The sequence below is a fragment of the Grus americana genome, chromosome 3 (assembly GCF_028858705.1).
Source record: "Grus americana isolate bGruAme1 chromosome 3, bGruAme1.mat, whole genome shotgun sequence".
In the NCBI taxonomy this organism is placed as follows: domain Eukaryota; kingdom Metazoa; phylum Chordata; class Aves; order Gruiformes; family Gruidae; genus Grus; species Grus americana.
In genome coordinates, this window is record NC_072854.1 from 100,210,492 (window position 1) to 100,237,370 (window position 26,879).

At 38.0% G+C, this 26,879-nt stretch overlaps 1 protein-coding gene across 2 annotated transcripts in view; it reads left to right on the forward strand.

Annotated features, from left to right (window-relative positions):
* Nucleotides 1–306: 306 nt before the first annotated feature.
* Nucleotides 307–26,879, forward strand: part of SYT14 (synaptotagmin 14) — a 95,121-nt gene continuing 68,548 nt past the window's right edge. The window contains exons 1-2 of one of the 2 annotated variants that reach the window (XM_054822030.1): nucleotides 307–393; nucleotides 14,365–14,412. In XM_054822030.1, coding sequence (XP_054678005.1) covers nucleotides 381–393; nucleotides 14,365–14,412 — 61 coding nt within the window. In that variant the 5' untranslated portion in view covers nucleotides 307–380. The remainder of the gene's footprint in view (nucleotides 394–14,364; nucleotides 14,413–26,879) is intronic. The other variant, XM_054822031.1, reaches the window with a different exon arrangement.

Consider the following 26,879-nt stretch of genomic DNA (forward strand, 5'->3'; position numbering starts at 1 on the left):
GCGTTTTCTACCCAAAACCCGGGGGGCGCTCACGACTGCCCGCACCGCCGGCCGCTGAGGGACGGGCGGGCAGGGCAGGGCGGGGCGGGGCGGGGCGGGGCGGTGGGGCTCCAGCCTGCTATGGGCGGGCGCGCGCCGAGCTCCGCCGGTTCAACGGCCGCCGTTCGAGCGCGGGCGGGCGGACGGGCGGACACGCGCGCGCGGCGGCGGCGGCGACGGGAGGAGGAGTCACGCGCCCCGGCACGCTCCGCTGGCCCGCCCCCCCCCTCCCCTCCCCGCCGCCCCCGCCCGGCCCCGCGCGGCGCTCCCGTCTCGAAGCCGCGGCGCCTGCCAGCGCCTCTCCTGCGTGCGCTCCACTTGGTACGGCCCACCCCGGGATCATGGCGATTGATGGTAAGTAGGCCAATAACGGGCTCCTCTCGCCCCGAATCGCTCCCCTCCCCCAGCCCCCTCCTCTCCCTCTCCTCCCCCGGGCACGGTGGTGGGGGGGGAAGGCTCCCACCGCGGCGTGAGGTGGGGGCGCACCAAAGCCGAGCGCTACCACCCGCCCGGCGGTGCCCGGAGCCGGGCTGAGGAGGGCGGCAGGGGGGCGACTCCTCTCCTCTCTCCCCCACCCCCGCTCCCCGGCGGCGGGGGCTGCAGCCGAGGGGCTGTTTCGTGCGTGAGGGAGAGGTGAGTGTCGCCGCTCCCGCCTCCCGTCTCCGTACCGGAGAGCCGGGAAGGGGTAAATAATCCCTGGCACGGTAGCCGGCATCCTTCCTCTCCCTCCTCCGCCGCCTGCCCCAGGGATGCCGGGCGTGCGCTTGTGGGCGCCGCGGAGGAGACCTGAGGAGGACGAAGCCATCCTCTCCGTGCCGTGAGCCGCCCTTGCTCCGGTGGGGAGGAGGGGGCGGGCGGCTCCCCCCGGGGCCGGCTGTGGGGCCGGGGCTGTGCCGCCTCTGCCCGCCGCCGGGTCCGAGACCGCTGGAGCGAGGGGGTGTCTCAGAACAACCCGCACCCTCGTTGTAAATGTCAGTTGCTGAACGTGCGCAGTCTTATCCATCCTCCCCGGAGAGACTTTGCCAACTGCTTTAAAAGTAATCGTCCCTCCTGGCCCTGAAGTCTCTGAAGACTCATTCCCCAGGCGAGGGAGGTTCCCTGCTCTCTGAGAGCTAACGGGCTGTATGGAAGCTTGGGTCCTCAGATCTTTCTAGTCATCACTTAACAACAACAACAACAACAAAGGAGTGAGATGTACTAGACACTTGTTGGGTTTGTTTGGAGATGGTCGTCTTGAAAGGCAGGGCTTCTGAGCTTTGTTTCCAAACCTTTCCTCTCGATTCTGAGAGTAATTTTGCACCTTGTTAAAAATCCTTAAAAAAATAAAATCCCAGAACTTTATTTCCAGCAAAAGAACGTCTTATGGTATGCTGCTTCCTCGACGACGATGTTGCTTTCTGAAAGCATCTGTTGTTGTAACTTAAAAGAATCTAGGAAGACATTGTGAGGGGGGAGAAAACAAACTGTTCTTGTTTGTTCTGCATGTGGGATGCTTCTGTGCTGTCAGTTTTCCTTGAATTAGTAATTCAGGCCTTTGTAAGGAGAAGTTGCACTGCGCACGCAAAGCTGTGTGTTCACCCTGTCTTGGAAGCTGTGCACACCAGGAGTCTAAGTTGGCCAGCTTTAAATTGGCTAGGTTCTTTTCTGTTGAAAAGCCTTCTTAATGTTATCAAGAAGATAGCAGAAATTTCTGCTGGATCTGGACTTTTTACACAACTCGAGCTCAGAAAAAAAAATATCAGTTCTTCAAATCTGTCTCTGTTTTCATTTTAGGCTGCATTATCCTAGAAATCTGAGAATTTGTTAGATCTGGAAATATTCATAAAATGTGAAATGCATGTTTAATATTTTCCGAGGATTTAGGGTATTACTTCTTAAAAGTTAAAGCAAATACTCATGAATGAATTAAGCAATCTAGCCTTTGAAAAGAATGCAATACTTCTCATTAGGGCCAGACTTTAGAAATAGCCCAGCCGTCTTGTAGACACTTAATGTGAAATTGCCAAAATGGGATTTAAGCCCTTGAGAAAATTGGGTGCATAGTTTACAGTTAAATGTGAGGCGGGATAAAAAAAAAAAAATCCAATCATGAAAGTGATCTTCTAGGTTTTGTTCTAGTACTCTTTCCGAAGACAGAAAATCCAGTGTATTTTTCTGCTGTAATTTGTAGCAGGCATGCAGCATCCTCTTTGTTGTCAACCAAGTAGCTGATTGCTGTAGATTTGTTAGTAGGTGTTACAGTTTTTATTCCTCATTTTGGTGTTCTCTCCCTCCTGCTTGTGCAACAGTACCTTGCCTTGACTGTTTAGCAGTACTGTTTCCTGGCCAGCAGTGTTTGTAAATATGAGCTTGATTTGGGTGAATGCTAACTCTTGAAGTCAGGATCAAACCACAGGACTTCTAGTCTAAAGTGTCAAAATACAGAATTTACATTGTGTCCCAGTAAATTTGTAAATGTATTCAGTTAAGCAAACAGAGAAAATACTTTGCTCAGTTTTAAGGACACTGCAATTCTCTGGATTTTTTTTATACATATTTTTTTGGTAAAGGCATCGGAAACAAGCAAGATTGAAAACTTTTGATTGAAGAATAAATATAAAATAGTTCAAAACTCCTTCAAAGCAGGACATATACAGTTATATGTGAAGAGTGCACAAAATTCAAAGAGCTGAAATTATAATAGGATTTGTTAGCTGCAAGAAATCAAGTGCTTTTGGCTGTTCTTAAAAATCTCTAAGTACCATTTGCAGTGTCACTTTGTCATCATACCTACTTACATCAGTTCTAATACTAAAAGCTAATGTTTTTGTAGAAGTGAGGCATTTTGTATCAAGTGTTATAGAGAACCAGGGAGCCATTGGTCATGGCAAATGACCATTGTCATTTTGATCGGTGAAAACGCTTTGCCACTTTTTTGCATCATGATCACTGACAGAATTTTAAAAGACAAGTATTCTTCATGTGACCAAGTTCAAAGCCCTAATTAATGATTGCGGAAACAATTACATTTTTTTCTTTAGAAAGTTATGTCATGTTAAAATGTCATGTTGAAACCTGTTCTTTTTTATTTCTTTGTAAAGACATCACGTATATAGTTTGCATAGGTCAGGCAATCTCGGATTTGCTAGGAAACAGCAGGGGGCAACCCAATTGGAAAAGTTTTGGCTCAAATGAGATTAAAGACTTGTATTTACAGTTCTTAGTTCTGTATATTTCTCTTCCAAAACAAAATTAGTGTTAGTATTAAGTAGGACCTCTATTTTAAGATGCAAGGTTATTTTTTGCTGAATATTTCCACTTCTTCATAGGGGAAAGTTAAATCTAATACGGAGAGTATCAGAACAGGGAGGATGGCAAATAGGGTAGTGAGTAAGGCCAAACTGAAAGCAGTAGTAAACCCAGACTGGCAGGTAGCCCGTGACCTGCAGCTGCCCAGGCCTGGGGTCTTGTGGCAGTTTGCTGGGATGGGGAAGAGGGTGCATTGAGGAGTCACTTCTGAGAATCCTTCAGCATCACCATGATAATATTCCTCATGGCAGCATAACTTTGATTTCTTTATGCTGCTTTTCTTCTTTTGAGCAATAGTAAAACTTTGGCACCTGCCTTAGGAGTTCTGTTTAACTGAGGTCTGGGTGAGGAGCTAGCAATGGAAATCACATTGCAATTGCATGGAGGAGGGAAAAGAAATGTAAAGGTTGGAGTGGGATGCTTTGTAACCTAAGGCAGAATTGCATATCTTGCATATCCTCATCCTACTTTTACCAGGTTTTTGGGCCGCACTTGAATGTGCTGTAACATGGTATAGGCTACATAAAAATGTAAGTTTCTCAAGGAGGGAAATATGTTTAGAGATTAACCTTTTCAGAGAGAGTGAATTCTTTTTTAATTTAAACTCTTTCCTGTGGTTTCTATTGTGAGGAGTTTAACGTTAAGAACTGAGAAGGAGTATTGAAGAGAATAATAAGCCATACAGATAAAAGGAATCTAGTAGAGAAGAAAGGATTGCAGGGTGGTGCTGTCATCTAATAAGTTATTTCTAGAGTAATGAGGCTAATGAACATGGCTTCCCATATTTTCCCCCTGTGATCAAGTAACACTTGTCCTTCCTGATGTAGTATGCTAGTCCTTGTCATGTGTCTAGGCTTCTGAATACCTTTCATTTTGTCCCTGCATCTCCTGAGCGTCTCTGAAGTGCCCTGAGCTGACAAGATTGTCCTCCCTCTCTTCCTCATCTGCCAGCTGTTTGGTTGGGAGCAGGCAGCTAGCTGCAGCTGTGTGCTGTGCATGGATTTATCAGCTGGTTGGATGACCCTGTATTTGGTGGGGTCTGTGTTTGTGTTGTATTTAACTGCTGATTTTTTTATGAAACATAGAATCCTAAAAGTATGAAGTTCTTAAAACTTTCTGTCCATTTTGGCTTAAATTAGCGAGCGAATTTGTAAGCAAAAAATTGGAGGATGGGGCAGGAAACGAACTGTTTAATTATATAACCCTCATTTCTTTGGGAAACAAAGACAAAAATTACTGAATGAACCTATTTTTTGTTTATGGGTATAAGAAGAGAGAGGATTTAGAGCACTGCTTCATATAGGTTACATGAGAATTATGCCTAGTTGCAAATTTCCAGAATCCAGAAAGGGAAACAAAAGAGCAATGAACTGTGTACAGTTCTGAGGTAGGAGTATCATATGTGTGGCTCATAGGTTGAGTCTGGCCTACGGAACAGTTTTATCTTGACTTGCAAGTTACCTGGGATATTCGGGTGTCACTGCAGCGTGTACTAGGATGGTGTAAGATGGCATAGAGATCCTCAAGTTAGTGCTGACCTGAACTGGCCATAGTGCTTCTGAGTCCAAGTAGATGCAGCCAGGGCAAGGGTTAAGCAGCAACAGTATTAAAGCCTAAATGTAAGAAGCTGTATTTTGTACTTAGGCCCACTTTTAAACACATTTGTTAAATGTGGGGTGGATGAAATGTCACGGTATCAGATTTGATCAGCCACACAGAATCTGTTTAATGTTGTCTTATGCTCACTCACTGTCTGTAGTGGAAACTATTCAGTGAGTGTTACTTGGTATTAATTTTTTTAATTGTCATTGTAAGGATGATTCCCTGCAGTACTTGCTGATGACAGTAGAACCTTATGTCATATGCAAAATTACCAATTTCCTGGTTGGATTTGTGTTACATCATCGCTGTAGTGTTATGGATCTATTCAAATAAAGCAAGTCATCAGGTCTCTATTGCCTTTTAGGTAACAGAGTGGGCTACCTTTCTTAAAAAAAAATAAAATAATCTAACCTCTAATGCTCTACAGACTTCTTTTTGACAAGCTTCTTGTGGGCTGAGATGAAACTACAATACTTGATATAAGAACAGTTGATGTGTTCGTGGTGAAATTCTTGAATTCTGTTCATTTTTAATGCTTAGCACTTTTGCAAATTGGAACTCTTGGCGTTCAAGATGCGCATGCAGGAAAGCAAACACACAGTCGCTACCTGATTAAAAATGTTGGCTCATATTACTGCCCATCAAAATACAGGGGATCTGTAAGAGAGGAAGGAGTCTTGCAGTGTTCCAGAGAACTTTTAGTTCCTTTAACCATTAGGTCATGTTTTCCCCTCACCTTATTCCCAGCCTGATTCAATTACACTTCTTCCAGCTTTTGTAATGAATGATGCAAGGGATCCACAGCTGATACTCACCAGGCTTATTTCCCGAATATTGTCAGGTTTTGGACTGCATAAGGCCAAGGTCCTATATTGTGTATAAAATTGAATGTGCTCCTGGGGATTGAAGTGAGGATTTCAAGTCAGCATTTTATCTTTGCACTTCCTAATTTTCGAGTGTTTAACTCTTGGAGGTGGGAGATGTTTTCTGATTTCTGTGTAAATCTGTCTCTAGAGTGAGATGGAGAAACATTGGGATGGTTTTGAAAGTTACTTGTAAGACAGCAAAAGAGTGTTGACTTTGTGAACTAGTAGGTCGCATTCTGCAGAGGAATGTATTCTTCAATGTGAGAAGTGGTAGGTTCAGTATGATTGACACACATCTTACAGGTATTTTTGTTTTGTAGTCTAAATTAAGCAGTCTTCCTACTAACTGGGATCTTTTGAAATATAATTTCTTGGTAGTAATTTCCCTTTGTATTACAAACTTACTGTTTTATCTGAAATATGAGAAATCCAGTTACTAATACTATTTCTGTGAGTATATTTTTCTCACAATTTCTTTGAGTAACTAAAATTGTTAAAATGTACACTTTTAAAATAAATTATACACACAAGTCCATAGATCATTGATCATGAAAAAAGAAATCTTTCTCAGCTTACTTTCTGTTGTGAAACTTTGTTCTAGAGTGGTGATTCAACAGTGTTAACTAAAACCTGTAGGAATTAGCTAAAAGTCATATGAATTTTTTATCCCTTTTTTTGCTATCAACTTTTGTTGTTGACATCTTCCTTTTTATTTCCAAAACATTTGATAGCAGTGTACATTGCTTGGCAATGTCTATTTAATCTTGTCATTTGCAGTGAAGTAACAATTCTTCTCGTAGCTGCTGGTTCTCTTTCTATTCTTATTGAAAAATTATCCAGAGGTTTTATATTAGGTCAGATTTGAACCATTTATACTGAATGTTTCTGTTGCTAGTTATATTTACTGTAGCTCTTAATTTCCACTAGTAAGATTTATCTGAAGAAGTATTTGACTGAAAACAAGGTAAAATAAAAAACTTATTAATTTTTTTTTTTTTTAGTGCTAACTGTATTTCAGTTGTCAGAAGAATAGGGAAAGAGAAGTGTCTTGTCATTCTGGGTAGAAAGGAAGCTGAGATAGTAGTATTTTCGTGATGAGGGAAAAGGTCCCAGAGGACCCCTCTACTTTATGACACAGCCAGCTTAGAAAATCCGTGCTATCTCCGTTTCTTTTTGGCTTCCGTAAGTCCATGGACATGCTTCCATTTATTTCAGTGTGGGTAGGATCAGATGCAAAATTTGAGAAACAGAAATGGCTATGCTGTTCTTCATTAATTGTCATTGATTGCTAATTCATTGATCAGTGTAGTTGGTTCTGTTGGTTACAAATGTAATTAAAATTCAAATATTTTCTGGGTGAAAAAAGTTTTAATGTTTGTCACTACTTTTTAAGGTCAGATAACAACACACAAAATATTCTTAAGTCAGGACAGATAGATGGCCATATCTTTAGGCTAAGAAATTAATAGATGGCAATCATTTTAAATGGTGCTAGCAGAGGAGATAAGTCTTTACATTAGGAGTTCGTATTATAAAACCAGAATGTTGACTTCTAACTTTTACTCTTGAAAACTTCTGGTCTTGAACACATCTGCTGCTAATTTAATCTGATAGTTATTTCTCTTATTAGTGGGTTAGATAGTAAATAATTGTTCTTTATTCACCTGCTTACATCCACCATCTGCTGTGTCTTTTTTCCCAGGTCCAATAATCTTAGTCTATTAAATCACTCCTCATATGGAATCCATTTGTGTTTTATCCATTTTTATTGACTTTTTTTACCTTTCTCTGTGACCTCTGTAGTTCTATTTTATTCGCTGAGGTGGTGGGACAGACAGAAGACCGAAACTGCACAACATGTACAAGTTCATGGTATGAGGCAATTTTTCAAGGAGTAGTTTTGTATGTAAGCCAGAACACTTTAATTATAGTTGTCTTTTAGAATAAATTTGTAGTATGCTATATGAAACACCTTTGCATAAGAAGGGGTTTCCTAAGTATCTTGTATTCATAGCAAAAGTATTAGTATTTCCACATGCTTCAGACATGTTAACATAAACAGTGTGGTAGGCTTTTTCACTTGTATCCCCTTTTATGTTTCTGTACCAAAACACCTCTATTTTATGCATTTGCTGGACAGCGCTGTTGTTTTCTTCTCGTTTGACAATCCTGCATGCTCAAGGCAGGTGACCAGTCTTACCTGTGATCTGTAGGTTGACTATGACTGTGTCTGATGTGGGGTCACAGAGCAGGAGTGAAGGAGCTCTGCTGAAATGCACGTGTAATGGGTTTGTGTGGCAAGGTTTTGGTAGCGGGGGGGCTACAGGGGTGGCTTCTGTGGGAAGCTGCTAGAAACTTCCCCCATGTTCAACAGAGCCAATGCCAGCCGGCTCCAAGACGGACCCACCGCTGGCCAAGGCTGAAACAATCAGCGCCTCCGTGATAACATATTTAAGAAGGGAAAAAACAACTTAGAGGGAGCTTTTGCAGCCAGAGAGAGGAGTGAGAAGATGTACGGACACCAAGGTCACTGCAGAAGAAGGGGGAGGAGGTGCTCCAGGTGCCGGAGCAGAGATTCCCCTGCAGCCCATGGTGAAGACCGTGGTGAGGCAGGTTGTCCCCCTGCAGCTCATGGTGGATGATGGGGTGTAGAGATTCTGCCTGTAGCCCGTGGAGGACCCCACGTCAGAGCAGGTGGATGCCTGAAGGAGGCTGTGACACCACAGGAAGCCTGTGCTGGAGCAAGTTCCTGGCAGGACCTGTGGACCCGTGGAGAGAGGAGCCCACGCCAGAGCAGGTTTGCTGGCAGGACTTGTGACCCCATGGGGGACCCATGCTGGAGCAGTCTGGTCCTGAAGGTCTGCACCCCATGGGAGAGACTCACGCTGGAGCAGTTTGTGAAGGACTGTAGCCCGTGGGAAGGACTCACGTTGGAGAAGTTGGTGGAGGACTGTCTCCCGTGAGAGGAACCCCACGCTGGAGCAGGGGAAGAATGTGAGGAGTCCTCTCCCTGAGGAGGAAGGAGTTGCAGAAACAACGTGGTCAACTGACCGTAACTCCCATTCCCTGTGCCGCTGAGGGGGGAGTAGGTAGAAACCGGGAGTGAAGTTAAGCCCAGGAAGATGAGAGGGGTGGGGGGAGTTGTTTTAAGATTTGGGTTTATTTCTCATTCCTCTACTCTGTTTTGCTTGGTAATAAATTAAATGAGTTTTCCTCTAAGTTGAGTCTGTTTTGCCTGTGACGATAATTGGTGAGTGGTCTCTCCCTGTCCTTATCTCGACCCACAAGCCTTTCGTTAAACCTTTTCTCCCCTGTCTAGTGAAGGAGGGGGAGTGATAGAGCGGCTCTGGTGGGTACCTGGCCTCCAGACAGGGTCAACCCACCACAGCATGTCTCTTGCCATTGCTGTGCGTGAGCAGCAGCTACTCCTCTGTAATTTGACAAGGTGGGCTCTCAAGTGCTGTAATGAATGCTGTGCCCCTCACCCTGTTTGTGCTACTCAGCCTGTGCGGTATTGTCATTCTGCGCTGGAATTTCACAGATTTGTCAAGGGAAAAAATAGTTGTCTAATATTGAATAAAATGTTAAGTGAATGTTTGTTGAATGTAGTCCAAACTTATGAAAATGCTAATTAAAATACAATCCTCAGCAGGAAAGTAATTTATCATAAAAAGTATGTCCCAAGTTACACCTGATGACAAAGACTTCTGTGATACGGTGTAATGTTCTGCTACAGCTATGGGTATGGATTTGTTGCTGAACTGAAGAATAATGTATTTTATATGCAGTACCCTAAGTTGCACCACAGTATTGATGCTGTAACTGAGACTGTGTGACGTGTTTGTTGAAGGGATGAAACGCACCCTCGCTGAGTTTGTGGGTGATGCCAGATAGGGGAGCAGTTAATCTGCTGGAGGGCAGGGCTGCTGTCTGGCAGGTGCGCAGCAAGGTGAAAGAATAGGCTGAAGGGAACCACATGAACTTCAACAAGGACAAACAAAAAGTCCAACCCCATGCAGCACTACAAGCTGTGAACAGACTGCACGACAGAACCTGAGGGTCCTGGTGAACAGCAAGTAGAACATGGACCAGTCACGCGCCTCTGCAGCAATGTAGACTGACCCTGTATCCAGCTGTGTTAACCCAGTATGAGACAAACCGGAGAGACTCCAGCAGAGTGCTGCTAAGCTGGTGGGGGACTGGAGTACATGGTACATGAGGAGAGGCTTTGGAAATACGTTTATGTAGTCTGGGGAAACCTGAAGGGGACTCTTATTGCAGTCTTTCACTGTATAAGGGGGTGTAAGAAATGGAGATGGGTTCTTCAGGTGCACAATGAAAGCACACAAGGCAATGCTATAAGGAAGAGATGCTCACAGGGAGGGGGTGACACCTTCCCCGCCTTTCCCTCGGAGCTGTTGGTGTCTGGAGAGGTCATGGAATCTTGGTCCTTGCAGAACTTACTTGGTTGAGGCCCAGAGGAACCTCCTGTAAAGGTGGTCCTGCTTCAAAGTCTCTCAGAGCACCAGAGGTTGTTCCCAACCTAAATCACTCTGTGATAATGCCTGTGTTAAATTTCCTAGCCAATTATTTTCAGCACCTGGCAGTGGAGTTTCAGCTAAAGTCCAACATTGTAGAACTTTTTTTTTTTTTAATTGTACTAGTTTTAGAAAGACATAAAACTTTACAATTTAATCAATACAAAATTAAGGTGGTGGTTTATCTTCTTTGATGTACAACTTTTCATCTTTTTGGTGTGATAGTCATCTTGGCAAATAGAGACTTGGTGTAGAAAATCTCTGTCTTAAATAGAGAAAATTAAACTTAATCAGGTGTTTCAGCTGCCTCTAAAACATTGTTGTGGTTTAACCTGGCAGGCAGTTAGGTACCACAAAGCTGTTTGGTCACTACCCCCCACCCAGTGGCATGCGGGAGAAAATCGGGGAGGGGGGGGGGGGAAAGGACAAACTCATTGGTTGAGATAAAAACAGTTTAATAAGACAGAAAAGGAAGGGGAAATAACAATAAAAGAATATGCAAAACAAGTGATGCACAATGCATTTGCTCACCACCCACTGACCGATGCCCAGCCAGTCCCCCAGCCAACTCCCCTGTTTTTTTGTTCAGCATGATGTCATATGGTATGAAATATCCCTTTGGCCAGTTTGGGTCAGCTGTCCTGGCCGTGTCCCCTCGCAGCTTCTTGTGCACCCCCAGCCCCCTCGCTGGCAGGCCAGCGTGAGAAGCTGAAAAGTCCCTGACTGCTTAGCAACAACTAAAATGTCAGTGTGTTATCAACATTATTCTCATCCTAAATCCAAACCACAGCATTATACCAGCTACTAGGAAGAAAATTAACTCTATTCTAGCCAAACCCAGGACAAACATCTGAACATTCTGTTTGTACTAAATGTTCGAATGATTTAGATTTTAGGGCCATGAGGTGGTCCTTCTTGCTCAAGAAAATTCAAATGTTTTGTCGAATGCGCAATTTTAAAATTATTTCATCTTTCATTATTTCTCATTTTGCTTCCATTGTCTGAAATTATGAAAAGCTTTATGTCCCCAGGTGGGTTATTTTTATTCTCAGATTACATTTTGGACAAAGTATTATGTATTTTTATATGCAAATTCATGTAAAACTTTAAACTTAAATAGGAGATCATGCTTATAGTCAGAACAGAATTAATAATAATTTGTATCTAAGTCAAACTTAAATTTTATTTAACTATAAAAGTGTGGTGACCTACCACTATATTAAAATCAATTATTTTAAAGTAACATTTAAAGACTGTAAAATTTAGGAGGGTCTTGCTACTGAACCTTTGGGATTTGTGGGCTGATACAAAACCAACCTTTTCAGACTGAAATGCTAAATTAGCAGTTGACATCTTGCTGTCATTCAAAATGTTTTTATATTTTCAGTTTAGTTTCTTTCAATGACTAGGTTATTCAAAGCTGAGACACTTCTTGGGAGTTGGAAAAACAGAAAAACTTGTGTTCATTTGTTAATCTGTGAGCAAAAGCAAGGTGTTGATATTGTATTAGTTCTACAGTTTTGAAGAGCACTAGGGAAAAGAAGAATCTGCCCAGGTCACTTGAGGATAATATTCATGTTATTTAAAATATAGAAGATGCTTTCTTCAACTTTATTTTCAAAACATGTAGGTCACTTGGTGTAATTTTATTTAAGTTGATTTCCATCCAAAAGCAGTTTGGAAAAAGAGTAGTAGATTAATCACCTATAAGATAAGAAATATCATTCAGCATTTTCTAACAAAATGAAAAGGAAAAAATTAAAATCCTGAATGAATGCATGTTGAATTGTATCAATTTATTATATAGCCTTGTGGTCAATAAAAAGTAATTAAAGATTAATGTAACGGCTTTATTTGGTGGAATACCATCATATTTTAGCATCTAAATGATTGAAAAAAGATACTTTTCTTTAGAAAACAATGAGTAACAATGCAAAATCCTAACCTACAATTAGTATTTTATGATGAGATTTCAAGCTGTTTGATTTCACCGAGGGCAGTATATAATTAAAATCTAATGCTGCTCACTGTTCTTCTCTCAGACATTTCTAGGTGAATCTTTATTTTTAACTAACTGTCTAGTATCTGTGTAATGAAAAATTCTTTTATTTTTTCCAGTAACTTTTATTCTTTCTTCACTGCTGAATTTGTCTATTGGGGGAAGAAAATCTAGGGAGAAGAGTTTGTCACTCTTTCAGTTTCTCTTGTAGCCCAAAGATGATTGCAGTGACTTTGGGAGAAGATTACAGTCGTCTTTAAAGTTTGTTTTCTTAAAAAGCCTTGTTGTCATTAAACCAGACTATTAATTTTTTACTTAGTTTTTGTTATGTTTTCCTTCCAAAATGTTTTCTGAATGAAAACGATACTGACCAGCTTCTAGAATGCACTGAAAAGAAGGAGTAGTTGTATTGCTATTATAACTGGGTTTTGTGATAGTGGTAACTATATAAAACTCATGGGATCATCAAACTCATTGATACTTGATTATCTTTGAGGCTTGTATTTCATATTACTGAATATGAAAAAAAGTATGTTGACATAAAATAAGGATTCTTTTTAACTTCATACCTCACAGACATTTAATTTTATTTTAGAAGAGTTATGTTTTACTCCATTTTTTTGATCCCTTTTATCCTTTTTTCCCTCTAATATATGCATTTCCTATGGTTATTTCTTTAAAATGTAAATTTAACTACAAATACAGGTATCTTAAAACTTGTACAACACCATCTGTTAGTGTTATCAATTATGAGTTTATAATATTGGTTATATTCGACCATAATATTCTGTATTATGTTACATCATTCCTTTATTATGGAATGAAGGAGAGTAATAAGTGCTATATAATGTATTTCCACATTTTTGAGATGGAAAGAATTTTGTTATCTAAAGCTTGTTTTAGAGTACTGTGAAGTGTTTGGATTTCTGTAGTGATTAATGCATATGGAATAGATGTTTTGTGAGGTTTTGGAACTGTGTATTTTGTATTTTCCTGAGGTTGCAGGGAACTGGGAATGAAAACCTAGGCAGTTCCCTTCAGTTCTGTATTCATATATGTGCAGTCTTTTGTTAGTGAAAAAGCTTTGTGGGTGTTAGAGTATGATTAAGATAGGCCATAGCTTGGTGTAGCTTGGAATTTTAAGGCTTGACTATGGGGCGTATCATTCCAAAATGTACTAATTTAAAAGAGGATTGTGAATACTGTAAACGTATACAATATAAAGTAATCATAAGAAAAAAATCAACTCTTCCAACAATTTCTAGATACCATTAAAAGAATCTCTTCAACAGTTTGTAACTGCCCATTCCTCCTTCTCCTGCGAGGCTTAGCAACAGTTCATTTCATGTCCCGTCCCTGTATCACACCTTCCTCTTTCAGCATGGTTGACTGAATGTATTCTCCTTCCTTTGTGGATTCCTTCATTGTCCTCACTAGGTATATTATGTGTTGGTATTTTGTTTATTCCTGTAATGATAACATTAAAATGTTTTTTATTAAAATGTAAACTAAAGGTTAATATTTCTAGCAACAATTTTATTACTTTCATATAAATGTGTCAAATTTTGTACAAATTCCAGGTAAACCCAGCCTTTAGTAGCAGGCTTTCTCTTTTTATCATGGAAGTTAATTATAACATTATTGTGGCATTCTATTACGTTACAAATATTTTTGATATTTTGAGAATTCTTCTGTAGATAGTAGTTCCCTCAGAACAGGAAATTATGTTTTATACTTAGGAAATATTAGTGTGGCTTCAGTTAATTTGCTTGTGTTTGTTATGTTATCTTTACAAATTCTATGTAAAAGTCTTCAAACTGCACCATCATTAGCAATATTAAGCCAAAGGTACATTTGTTGTTTTCTCCAAAGGGTATCATATATAAAATTGAAAACTTGTTAAATCAATCTTTTGCTTTTTGATTAAATGACATGGGTTTACAGCTTTTTCTTTTACACTGTTTAGAAACCTTATCAAGAAGCCAAATATATTTTATTTATTAATATTTTCTAATTATTTATTTCCACATAGGTGGAGAACGAACTTGCGGTGTACATGAGCTAATCTGCATTAGAAAAGGTAAGCAATGATTTGTGAAAGTGAACTTCTTAGCTTGTGAATAGTACTGGTGAGAAATCTGCTACCTAATGTTACTGTCTTACATTTTCTGGATCTTAGTGTTACATCTTTGTGTGGTAAAATCTTTTGGTTGACACTGCGAATGAAAAAAAGAAAAAAAAAATATTGTGAAATTCCCAAATAAAATTTGAATTTTCTCAAGAAGGAAAAATGTGCTCTTCCAATATTCACTGAGGTACATGGAAGTTGTTAATGTTGTTCAGCTGTGATAGGAAACTACAAAAACTTTGATCTTTGCCTTATCCAGATATTGGTAGGATGGTTTGATTTTTAGTAGTAATAGAAAGTTGTGAGGATATCTTAAACAACTGGGGTAATGGACTGGCAATTTCTGCCTGTGTTTTCAGTTGAGACCCTAATGATTCAAACTTCTTTGAAAACAGCTGTATCAGTAATGAAACCAGTAATTGATAGAGCATGAAACAGAGCTGAGCTTGAGAGGACTTTTATGAGTTTAAAGCTGAGCTACAATGACTGAAGTTGGAGTTTGACAGTACAGGTCAGTGATATAATGGCTAGATACAGTTCTGTTTTCTGTCCTCTTTGCAGACCCACGCTCCTTTCTGCAGCGTTGCTGTTGAATCTCTGTGTTCTGATCTGAAAGCTAATCTTAAGAAAGAAAAAAAAAAAAAATTTCTTCCAGGATTAGTGTCTTGCATTGACTCACCGTTAGGTCAGAAGAGTCTTAGTGCTTTCAAAAGGAGAGGAGTAAGAAAGTGTGGTGGGAGAGGAGGAGGGCTGCAAGACTTTTGATAACTTAGTGTCAGACTGGCTCAATGGTATTGTCAAACCACATCATACTTGGTAGGAAGAAATTTTGTTTGGCCTCTGAATAAAGGTTAGTTTCCATTGCATTCACTTAAAGGCTTTAGTAAAATCAGGGGTTTTCTTGAAACATTTACTTACTGTCTCCTGACCTCAGAATTAAGTCTACTGGTTAAGGTGAAAAGTAGCTTGATGGTCACAAGTCATCTTTTCCAATTACTGACTGTTGTGTGTTGTTTGACAGTATTGTAATTAAAAGCCATTTTCTGATTTTTTTTTTTTAAACTGTGAGTCATCAATTCTTTTTTTATTACTTCTTTCTCATTTTGGGGGGCGGTGACTTTTTCCTTTTTATGTTCTGGTGGTTTTTTGTTTTGTTTTTAAAACTTCTTTATTGCTGTCTGTTTTTCCATTGATGGATAAGTCAGTACACGCAGTGCTCTGTATTCCTTCTGTAATAGGGTATGTTTTTCTTTCTGAATTATGAAACTCATTGGAAGCCTACTGATAAAGTTTCAAAATCTATTAATCTTGCTAATCACTGTTTATTTCAGGGTACTGTAGTGATTTTAAGAAAAATAATTTTTCTGCATTCTTGGAGGCAGTGCTGTATGGTTTTTTTAATGTTGTTGCTGGGAAGCTACATTGAAAAGATGTTCTTTTTTTTTTACAGTTCTATGTTAGATTTGAACGTTAGATTCTAAGCTCCATTTGTCATTGATATGGTATTATAAACATTTTTTTTAATAACAGTTGCATGGAACCTGCGTTTTAGCATTGGTAGGTATAAACTAGCCTAAGGATAAGCATGATTAAAAGTATCCTCTTAGTGCCATTTATGCCTGCAATATGTTGGGTTCCTTTTTTCTTCATATGAGTTTCCATGTGTATTCTAAACTTGCGTGCCCCTATGCCCAGCCATGTTACTGACACATTTCTCCTGGTAGTGTGTGGAGCGGGCGTATTCTTGTCTGTCCTCTTTCCCTACTTGAGATGTACGTAAAAAGCAGAAGGTGCTTCCCATCATACTACAAATCGTCCAGTCGTGTAATGTCTTTGTTACTTTATCTAAGACTAGATTATCCGATACACATTCAAGATGTTTTTATTGTCTGAGTAATGGCCATGCTCATAAGAATTACTTTATTTGCCAGTTGTCCAGGCCTGCTTGTTTGCCAGGATCAGATCCGTATTGACCTCCTCAGAATAGAAAAGGCCTTTCCAAGCTGAGAATTCCTGGCTGCCAGCAGTCTGGAGCTGGTCAAATCAAACCTTCCAGCTCTGGCCTTAATGCCACTGGGTACTCATTTCAAGCTTATACAGGATTGATTTGAAAAGTTTTGTGGCATAGAGGTCTTCCCCTTCAACATCTCTTGGCTGTGCCACGAAAGCCAAGCCTTTTTTGCTCTGTGAGCTCACTGTGAAAGTTTGATGGACAAATTAACTATCCACATTGACATGTGGATAATTCCCTGTAGTTTTGTCCGGTGCTAGGTAAGTTTCCACTGTCCCCCTCTCCTTTTTCACTGGTGTCTATGTGACTGTGGCACCACAAGAGTACACCCTGGCCCTCCTAACCTTCATTCACTCCTTTTCATCGAATGCTATCTGTGAGGCTTTGAGAGTTGGTGCAGTGTTTGACAAAATGGTTCTGCATTTGCTATTTGCCTGAAAGCCTCCAGTGCTTTCTGCTAGGTGACTGGAGTTAGAGTGCCTGTGTGGAACCTCTGAAAGAAAGACTAGTAGTAAATAGCCAGTGTAAGTAACTAGAGTTCTTAGAGACATCCAGTGTACATTTGTGCTTTGCTTGTCCATCCATCTTTCTCGTAGTCCTTCCAAGGACATGTTGTTGAAAAGCAACTAATATGATAAACAGTGATGTTCTGTCTTATTTGGCCTGTGCTGAACAGGGAAAAGGGAAAAGCAAGTAAGCATGTGTCTTCTATGAATAATGCAAAGGCAAACTTTCCGGTGTCAAGTGATGGAGTGTAATTAGAATTTATATGGGGATTATACAACTTGAAGAACACCTGTTACTGGTGATTAATTTTTCTTTCTGGCTAGCAAAGTAACACATTTCCTAAGTTGTCTTTTTCTTGCCTGCCCCTTCAGTTTTGCTAGGAAAATAGGAACCTTGGGGTATCAGATGATGAAATGTGGAAAGGGACCAGAAAGGTCTGCGAGGCTATGTGTAACAACACCATTTAGCTCAAATTATTTAATGAAAACTTCTTATCTGTATATGAAGATGTAACTGTAAAAACAAACCCCAAAGCTTAAAAAGGAAATGTCTGTTCTAAGAATATTCAGCTGTTACAATGAAAATAATTTGAAACCTCACTTTTCATTTTTTTGAAGTTTTGCATTTCTCAAATTAGCCAAAACCATGAGGGTTTGTGGGTTCGTTTGTGGGGGTTTTTTAATATATATTTGTTATCTTCACTTTTTTAGGTACGCTAAGCTGCAGTACTGGGACTGCAAATAGTTGCTTTTTCATTTAAAAGCATCATTAAAGTCTCTTTGATGCTAACAATGCTTCCACTGAAATAAATAAAACTAATTTGCTTTGTAGATTTATTTTTAGCTTTCTAAGACTCAAAGATTTACAGGTACTGCTTATAATACTTATTGAATATCTGAGTTTAATGGTATCACATTCACAATACAGTTCAGATACAGTATCAATATAGACCTCGGATTTACTAACCAAAGTTGTAGCAATTGTCTTAGCACAGGGCCTGCGCCCATGTCACGTAATGTTGTTATAGCTTCATAGTTGGCCAAGACAGACTGCGGTGGGTCCACTTGCAATCTGTGCAGGAAGGATTACAGTACTTTCATAGTGGTTTTGCTTGTTCAGTTTCATTTTAGCAGGGTCATACATTTTTGAGAAGAATCTGCAGAGAGCTGATCAGGAGTAAGAAAACTAACAGGCTTTTATGGAAAGCCTTAAAAACTAATTTGTATGTAGTTTTAAATAGAGGCTTCTTCTAAATGCATAAACATAGGGTACGTATGTGTGTCCTGAAAATGTGCATATTTTGTGGCAGTTATATAACATCTGATAGCGGCAAGATACAGAGCAAGTCACTTTCCAGCTATAGAAAAGAACTTGAAAGAACTACGATCAGTTATTACAGAAGTTTGGTACTACAGCACTGAGATTTGTGACTCCTGTGTTTAGCATAGCTAAGTGGTTGAACTGTTTATGTGGGTTTGTATTTACACATTGTTGAATTCTGGAAATTGGAAAAAGGAAAAAAGTACTTTTTCTTTTATTGTAAACAAGAAGTTCATTTATTACTGTTATTTATTGCAAGTTTATTTTATGTACACGCGCACATTCAAATTCTTACTTCTTGTCTGACAATATAAATTGAAGACTTGGCTAAGGAAAGAAAAGTCCTGCTTAGTTTAGTTAGTAGTGACTGTGTCATTTCATTCAGTCACTTAGGGTTCTTGACAGCAGAAGGTGACAGGGCTTTTCTGAAATTACTCAGTTAAAGGTTTGCCTTTTTGCTGGCTGTTTTCCCTACAGATGTTTTTGAGAGAGTCATGAGAGTTATGTTAGGTTGTTCCTTTGGTTATTTGCTATGGACATAGAAGAATTTAGGGAACTTAAGATCAGACTTCAGAAAAATGTATCTTTTTTGGCCATGTAGCTCACTGTAGTGAGGCTGCTAGTCTAACTTGGAATTGGCTGTTGTTAGGTGTACTAATATTTTAATTGAGGCTGTTTTCAGGTTCTGTTTGTACAGATGAGACAGACTTGTGGTGAATGTTTACAATATTGAGCTGTAACTGAAGAAAAACCCTCTTTAATATATTTTGGTATGTATAATACTGTACGACACAGAAGTAACATTAGAGCAGAAAATTCATGGCCATCTTATTTTTAGGTCTCTCTCACCTTTCATTGTTTGTTTGTGTATTTTTGAAGTAATGCAAAATGATACTTCTAACTCAGCAATGTATTTTATATTTAATTCATGGAAAAGTAGATTGAATATCCGACTAAGGTCTGAGTTGCGCAGATTTTAAAAATTTTTTTTACGCCCTTTTTTCTTTTGCAAGATCTTTTCTTTCTATTGTTGTAGCAGTCTCGCAAACAAAGGAAATTATTCAGCAAACTGCCTTTGTGACTAATAATGGAACAGAAGTGCTCTTTAATATGCAAAAGAAAGTAGTTGCAAAAAGACAATGTCTTTGGGTGACAATGAAAAATGTCACTTTTAATAATAATTTTGAAAAGATAAGAAGGTATGAATTTTTGTTTTGTCAGAAGTATATTTTAAGTAGAACTATGTCCTCTTTAATGTTCTGGTCAGCTATCCTTACCCATTTACATGTATCTGAATGTTAAGTTGCCAATTGCATTTAATTGAAATGGAAAAAAATATATTTATTCATGAGTTTCATTTTACAAGTAGACACATTATTTTATTGAAAGTCAAACACATCTGATATTCAAGTTACATTACAGTTTTTATGATAGTCTACACTAAGTAAGTGCCTCTGAAAAAGAAGCAAAATAATCTTTCCCCTTCCTTTCTGCTGTCATCCAGTTGGTAGAAATTCTTGTTCTTTGTCAAGAGAAAGGTGATACTGCAGATGGTAGCAAATTACTTTAAATTAGGTAACCTCACATTAATGTAAAACATGATAAATGTATGTTGTTTGTACTCATTTAAGGGTTCAGATGTGGACAGTACAAAGTAAAGTGCATTTTCTCTTTTTAGAGATAGGAGTAAAAACTCTTCATTAAAAAGTAAAAGCTACTTTTATAACATATGCAGAAAATAGTAATTAATCTGTTCATAATTGTGCACTAGTTAATTTTAAATAGACAAATACATATTTTTCTTCCAGGCTAGAAGAAATTTTATGTCCTTTATCCCGTGAATACGAAACTTAATATGTCTGGGTGATATTATAAAAGTATGGCTACATATTAAAAAATGAAGTTAATAATGTTAGAATTAACAACATCAGAATATATACTAAATTTTGCACTCTGTTGGAAAGCTAATCTGTATTTATGCATTTTGGACTAGAGAAAGTTCAATAGGAAGTAAATATTTTCTTTGAGATTATTGATGCCCATACAGGAAGCAAAGTTATGTTTCTGTGTGATCTCCTGTGTTTGGAGTCTTCTGGAAAGCAGCGTCTACTGGGGCCAGTTAACTCCAGCTATGCACTACTACTTCTGTAGCAAGTTTTGCATATAAGAACTATGCTATAACCAAACCGTGGCATTTCTTCACTTAAAATGTTCATATAATAGTTTTTACTGCACAGTACTTTGCTATGTATCCTAGTTAATCAGTGTGCTGTTCAGAAATCTAAATCCTGGATTGTCTCACACTTTGTTGTTAGTTGTGGTGGCTGACAGGAAGAATGTGGTTTTAAAAGATTTTTATTACATAGATTTATTTTTTTTTCCCCAGTAGTGGAGAGCTACTTTGTAGTAGCTATGAACATTTAAACCACAAGCTTCTAGACCCCTGCGGGTCTTCAATGCTTTTGCACTGGGAGTATTATTTGAGAATGCCATTAAAATCTATAATCACTGCTGTTCTCTTACCCACTGCGTGGAGAATACAGTCATGTAATATGCTATGTAATTGCGACAGATTATTGGGATTTGGAGGTAATCAAGATGATTCTGTGATCTATGTCTATCCCAAGTAGCAACGTGATGTTTCCTTAACTGTTGCTTTTCAAAGATTTCTGTTGTGAGATACTACGCTGTTGTGAGATGAATTCCATATTGGAGAGAAAAGACATTGAGGGACTGGTAAATCAGCAGGGGTGGCAGGCTGACAACTTCCTCAGCCCATAAGAATTTAGAAATGAAAAGATTTCTGTCAAAAGTTTAAATCTCCATCTCAGAGTATGGCTTCTGTTATTCCTAAATTCTTTCTCAGATCAGTGATAGTTTGGAGCCCACGGTCCTCTTTTTCCAATAATTAACTTTATCTCCAAAAGACAGCTTCAGCATGGTATTTTATAAGAAAGGGAAAGGAGTCCTGACAAACTGCAGAGGCAGTACTAGAGTTAATACAAGTATTCTTGTGCAGTTATGTATGTGATTAGTCAACTTGCTGAACCTTTTTAACACAAACTATAATTTATGAAGTATATTGAACTCTATTTGATGTAAATATTTAGTCAAGTAATTTAATTGCTCATAATAAAATTAAATAAATCGAATTTTTTAATTAAAATACATTCTAGATTTTCTTCCTGTGTGAAGGAAGTCCTGGAACCTAGATGTTAAAATGTGTTTTTTCTTATTAGTACTTGTAATTCGATGTTAAGAAAACAAGGCGGGGGGGAAGTCCTGATTTATCTCTGCAGCAGTGCAGATTATCCTTCAGCCAGTGTGAAATGACATAAACCAAATGATGAAGAAAGTTGCTATTATTCCTGATAACTTTCCACTGGAATAAAAATGACACTGGAGCTAGACCAGTGTAGCTGGTACAGTGATACAGTAATTCCGCTAATTTTTTCATGTAAACAGACATGTATGCTTTACTCAATGTTACATCTGTGACATTTTTTATAAATTTACCTTTTGCATCATGCATCACTTCAGAAAATGTAAGTTTTATGTTTTCTTCAGTACTACTTTGAAAGGTTTATAAATAGAATTTTTAAAGGGCATTGTTATTCCAAATAGAAAGTTAAATAAGCACTTTCATCCTGATTTCATTCTGTCAGTCTTTCAAAACTTTTGAAAGGTTCATGTTACTAAAAATTGTTAATAATTTTCTTATTTAGGAAATGCTCTTTTTGATTCTGCATTGAAATTCGAATTGTCATTTCATGTTTATATTCATTTAAAATTACATGTCACTCAGGGTAATATACTGGATATAGATATTTAAAGTGTTGAAATACAGGTAGCTCATGTTGCACGTACTTGTAATTTTTACCAGAGAGTGTGTAAACTTGCTGTATAAGAAGGGGCAAGTTGCAGGAGAAACAAACACATAGGAAGGAACATCATAAGACTAGCAGTATAATGTGTGTTTAACATAATAAGCTGACAAATGTAGCCATCAGTAGTGGGCTAAGTTAAGAAGTCTGTGCTGCAGAGGAAAGGCAAAATACAAGTTTGAATTGAGGGGGGCAGCATCTTTATACAGAAAAGTGTCAGTTGTTACCTAAATGTCGCTAAAAAATAAAAACATTAATAGATATAATAATAATGGAAAAGTATTCTAATAGTAATGTCAGCTGCCACATAGAGTTATCTTGTTTGTAAACCAGTGCAGGTAGTTAAGAATTTAATTTGTTAAGTCAAACACAACCCTGTATATAATATATATATGCCCCTGTATATAATATATATATACCCCTGTAGATGTAGCATTTTGTCTAGGTAAGCTAGGTTCTATTCCCTTGTGATTAATTCTTCAATTACTCCAGCAAAAAGGAAGATAATAATTCTGCTAAATTATTGTGAAACTTTGTGTATTGAGTTTACCTTGTTAAATAAAAGCTGTTTTGAAAGAGCACAAAATCTTAGGTAGTCTTCAAGTTCAGTTACTTACTTTTAGAGAAGAGACCATCCTATGTAATTAGTCATAAAAGAAAAAAAAATAATTTACATGTAAGCTGGCTCGTACCAAAGTGCAGTTTTTATTCCTGTTGAGTAATTAATCACACCAAAGTATTGTACTTCCAAGCTGACTCTGAGGTATAGAGGAGTTTGTTTGTTTTTTCCATTATGACATGAGTTGTCTGTGAGAAATAAATATGTGCTGTTTGGAGATAAATAATTCAAGCATGCAGAAAAGGCAATCAAGGCATGAATCTTATTTTGTGGTGCAGTAACCTGTTCAGCTTTCTGAAAATATGCTAATTTCTTTTGCAAGTCAGAAAGTAGGTAGGAAGTGACAAGGAACAATGAATAGCATTTGAAAGGAAATATTTTTGAGCTGGACAACATAGGTTATTTTCATGTAATGTCAAGATGTAATGGTGTACAAGCTAACAACAATAAATAATTCTTCTTTGGGACTAAAGACAAAACAACAATCCTGTTTATTTAAAAGAATTAAAAAGGCTAAAATATCTTAGATCAAGTTGTAAAAAAAAAACCAAAATTAGTTACAAATTAAAAACAAGCTTACATTTTTCATTTCAAATGTTTTTGTGCTAGGATCTTAAAGGTAATTGAGATTTTTTGGATCGTACCCCTAGTTACTTAATTTGCATACAGAAGAGATAGTATTGCATTTGTAAATGAATAATTAAAACATCACTAAGATAACTATGTGGCTCTCTACATTACTAGCTAAATGAGCAGTATGATGTGGAGTGGGAGAGGTCCAAAAATAATTGACTGGATATTAAATAGAATTGGGGGGCATGAGGTAGATACATATTTTAAAAATTAACTGCTTTTTAATTTAATATTAAAAACATTAAATGCTTTTTAATATGTCTGAGGATTTTTGTTGTTTTGGTGATATTTATTTAAAGATGCCATTATTTTCTGAAGAGTTTCAGACATCTTTTTGAAAAGAAAAATTGTTTAATAACAGGGAAGTTATTATTTGAAAAAGATGCTAATTTGATATTTAAGATGAAGAGATGGTAAGTTTCTATGTTCTACTAATTCTAATTCTAGTGATGATAATAATGAAAGTGAATTAAAGTGATGCTAATGTAATACTTCTGTAATGAGTAGAACTTTCTATAACATTTCCATAGCTAGCAATTCAATTAGTCTTAATAACTTTGTAGTAAGACATTTGTTCTTTTAGTATTTCTGAAACTGTGTTATTATGAATTTCAAACATTCATTGTTTTCCTGAAGAACTGAGGATAATTATGAAGTTTATAAAAGTAGGACTTTTGAATTTGAAATATGACTATTGAGAAAGTACTGCCTTTCTATTGATTTACGATTGTAGAAGAAACCTCTGGGAACCTCTGAGAGTCTTTTAAAATGCTTTTCATGGTACAATTAATGCCCAATCCAATCAGAATTTATGACAGTATGTTTTGAATCAAAATAATTCTGGTGCTGAACATGGCACAGATGTATTTTATATGCAAAAAAGTACTTCCCCCCCCCCCCCCGTCTATGAAGTATAACTACTTGACACTTCCAACTGTTAGAAACTAATTGAAGGATTAATGTGATGTATAAAACCTTTATTCATAGATGGGAATCTGTACACATTTACATGTGGAAAATTGAAGTACAATTTAATTTGGTTTTTTTTCTGGCTTTATAATGGTAATACATTAAAGGATTTGAACTTGATAATATACTTAATCTGTGGACAGGCATTCTAAGATTTTAACATGGATGCAAATTGATATGGAAATATAATTTTCAAGTCCTATGTTCACACTGAATTACATAAATAATTAAATAGTCTTGCTGCAGCTAAAGTTTCATTCTTTTTGTAAGGTATCAGCCAATGTTTTTTTTTTTTCCACTCCAGAAAGATGTCATCAGATACTGTGTTTCCATGGAGAACTATACAGTTTGCATACAGTGCCTTTTTTAACTAATTAGTATCCAGGAAATACTCAAGAAAAAACCCAACAGCACTGTGTTTTCAAGTTACTTTTAGGTTGTGGTTAACTTCCCAAAGCACATATTTTGATGGATCAAAGCAGCTTTGATTGCTGAACAATATTAACATAGGTTAAAAAAAAAATTAAACCTACAGTTTTAAAGGATCAAATGTGAAATACTTGAAAGTGCACTTTTCTCTGAAGATGTACAATTAATCTATCCTATTAAAAGGAAACATTCACTGTCCTTCATTGTGCATCATAGAAGGATTGGAATGCAGTTCAATCTCCTGCTGAAAGTAGTGTTGACACCGAATGCAGGCAAAGTTGCTTAGGACAGTCTGCTCCAATAATAAAGCCACTATCCTCATAGATAAATTTCTGTGGTTCCATTTTCTTTATCTGTCTAGTCTTCCTAATCTGTCTTCTTTTTCTGCCTTCGCTTAGCTTCCTGACCTGTTCTGTGTACTCCATCGTGATGTTGCACCTTCTTCATAACTCATACTTCCCATTTCCTCAGTGGATGTTGTGCCTAATTGCCACCTTCCACTTCACTATTACTTCTGTTGGTCCCTGTGTCCTGGTGAATCGCAGTTTCTTCCTGCCTTTTCTGCCAGTGCCTCTGTGTTTGATAGGTGTTAGAACTGGAAGTTATTGAAGAATTAAGATCTTTCTGCTCTCGGCCCTGTCTGAAGTCTCATTTGAGTCAGGATCAGTAATTCAAAGAAAACTCATGGTTGTTCCAATAGTTCCACATATTCTGTTATCCATATGCAGTCTTGGGAGGGGAGGGAGCATGCCTACTGCCTTGGGAGATTTCATCTGTTAAACTTTGAGGTCAAAAATGATTGTACACAAACTGAGGCTTTGTCAAATCTCAGAGCTTTCCCATATTTAGGAAGATTCCATGAAAATGGTAGATGGACACCTGACAAATTATAAATGAACACCTGACACATGCAAAATTTTCATTGCTCTAAATCAGGGAACACTAGGGCTTTAAAAAAAAAAAAAGGTCACCACTATAGTCGTATTCTTTTTTTCTTCAGCTCATTCTCGGTCATGGCTTAACTTTTTTAACTTAAAAACATACACAACCCCTTCAGTATGTGGCAGAGTTGCCATAAACTTCAGCTATAACAAATGCTTTTCATTAAATTATGAGCACCTTCAAACAGACTTCTGAAGGGAATGTCAGGTAATCTTAGTAGGAAGTGCAGCCAGGGTCTTTCATGAACAAAGGGATTTCTTTTTCTATTTGTTCATGATAATGAAAATATTTTTTAAAAAAAGTTTTAGCCTCCTTTCCTCTCTGGTCTGGAATAGAATTTTACTCTTCTCACCTTGTTGCTCGGCTTGATGCAGCAGGACCTCTCATCCTGATGAACTGTTGAGGAACTTAGTAACTATACGCGTCTTTGTATTTCTTTTGTTCTGTCTGAAATTGAAAATAACACATGCGTGCTTCTCCCTGTTGCACTCTGTTTAGGCCCTATTAAGCAGTTATACTGTTTTCTTATATTTCTTGCCCTGTCTTGGACTTCAGTGATTTGGAAGGTGAAGGTTAGATTTTGAAGATTGCCAATTATTTCTAGCTGTGCCTTAAGTTCTTCAAAAGACAGTGTTCCCAACTTAACTCAGCTGAGTGTTGCTCATGGTTTTCCTAACTTTTCTGGTATGATTTAATAAAACAAGAAAAAAGATGTACTCAGGTTTGGTATTGACTAAATAGAGATTCTAGCCTGATCGGGTTTCTGTTTCATTCTTTTGGGATTTCTTTGGTTGCCATTCTGGTATTTCTTTAGTAATTTTGTCAGGATGGGTGGTTCGAAGCTCTTGGCAGGTTCCCTTTCCTGTGAGAATTTTCAGAATTCTAGGCACAATGTTATGTGATCTGTTCTAGTCAGAGGTAAAAAGTGGAACAAAAATCATTTTCACAATTTCAGATAGGTCTGGATGTCCAGCTCAAAATAGAAGTACAAATCTGATGATGATGGAAGGTGTATTTCTTTTGATCTTTTTTGGTTTTAAAACACAGCTGTATAATTATTTAAAATAGCACCACAAACAGAAATGTTCCTTATCATCCCAGAAAT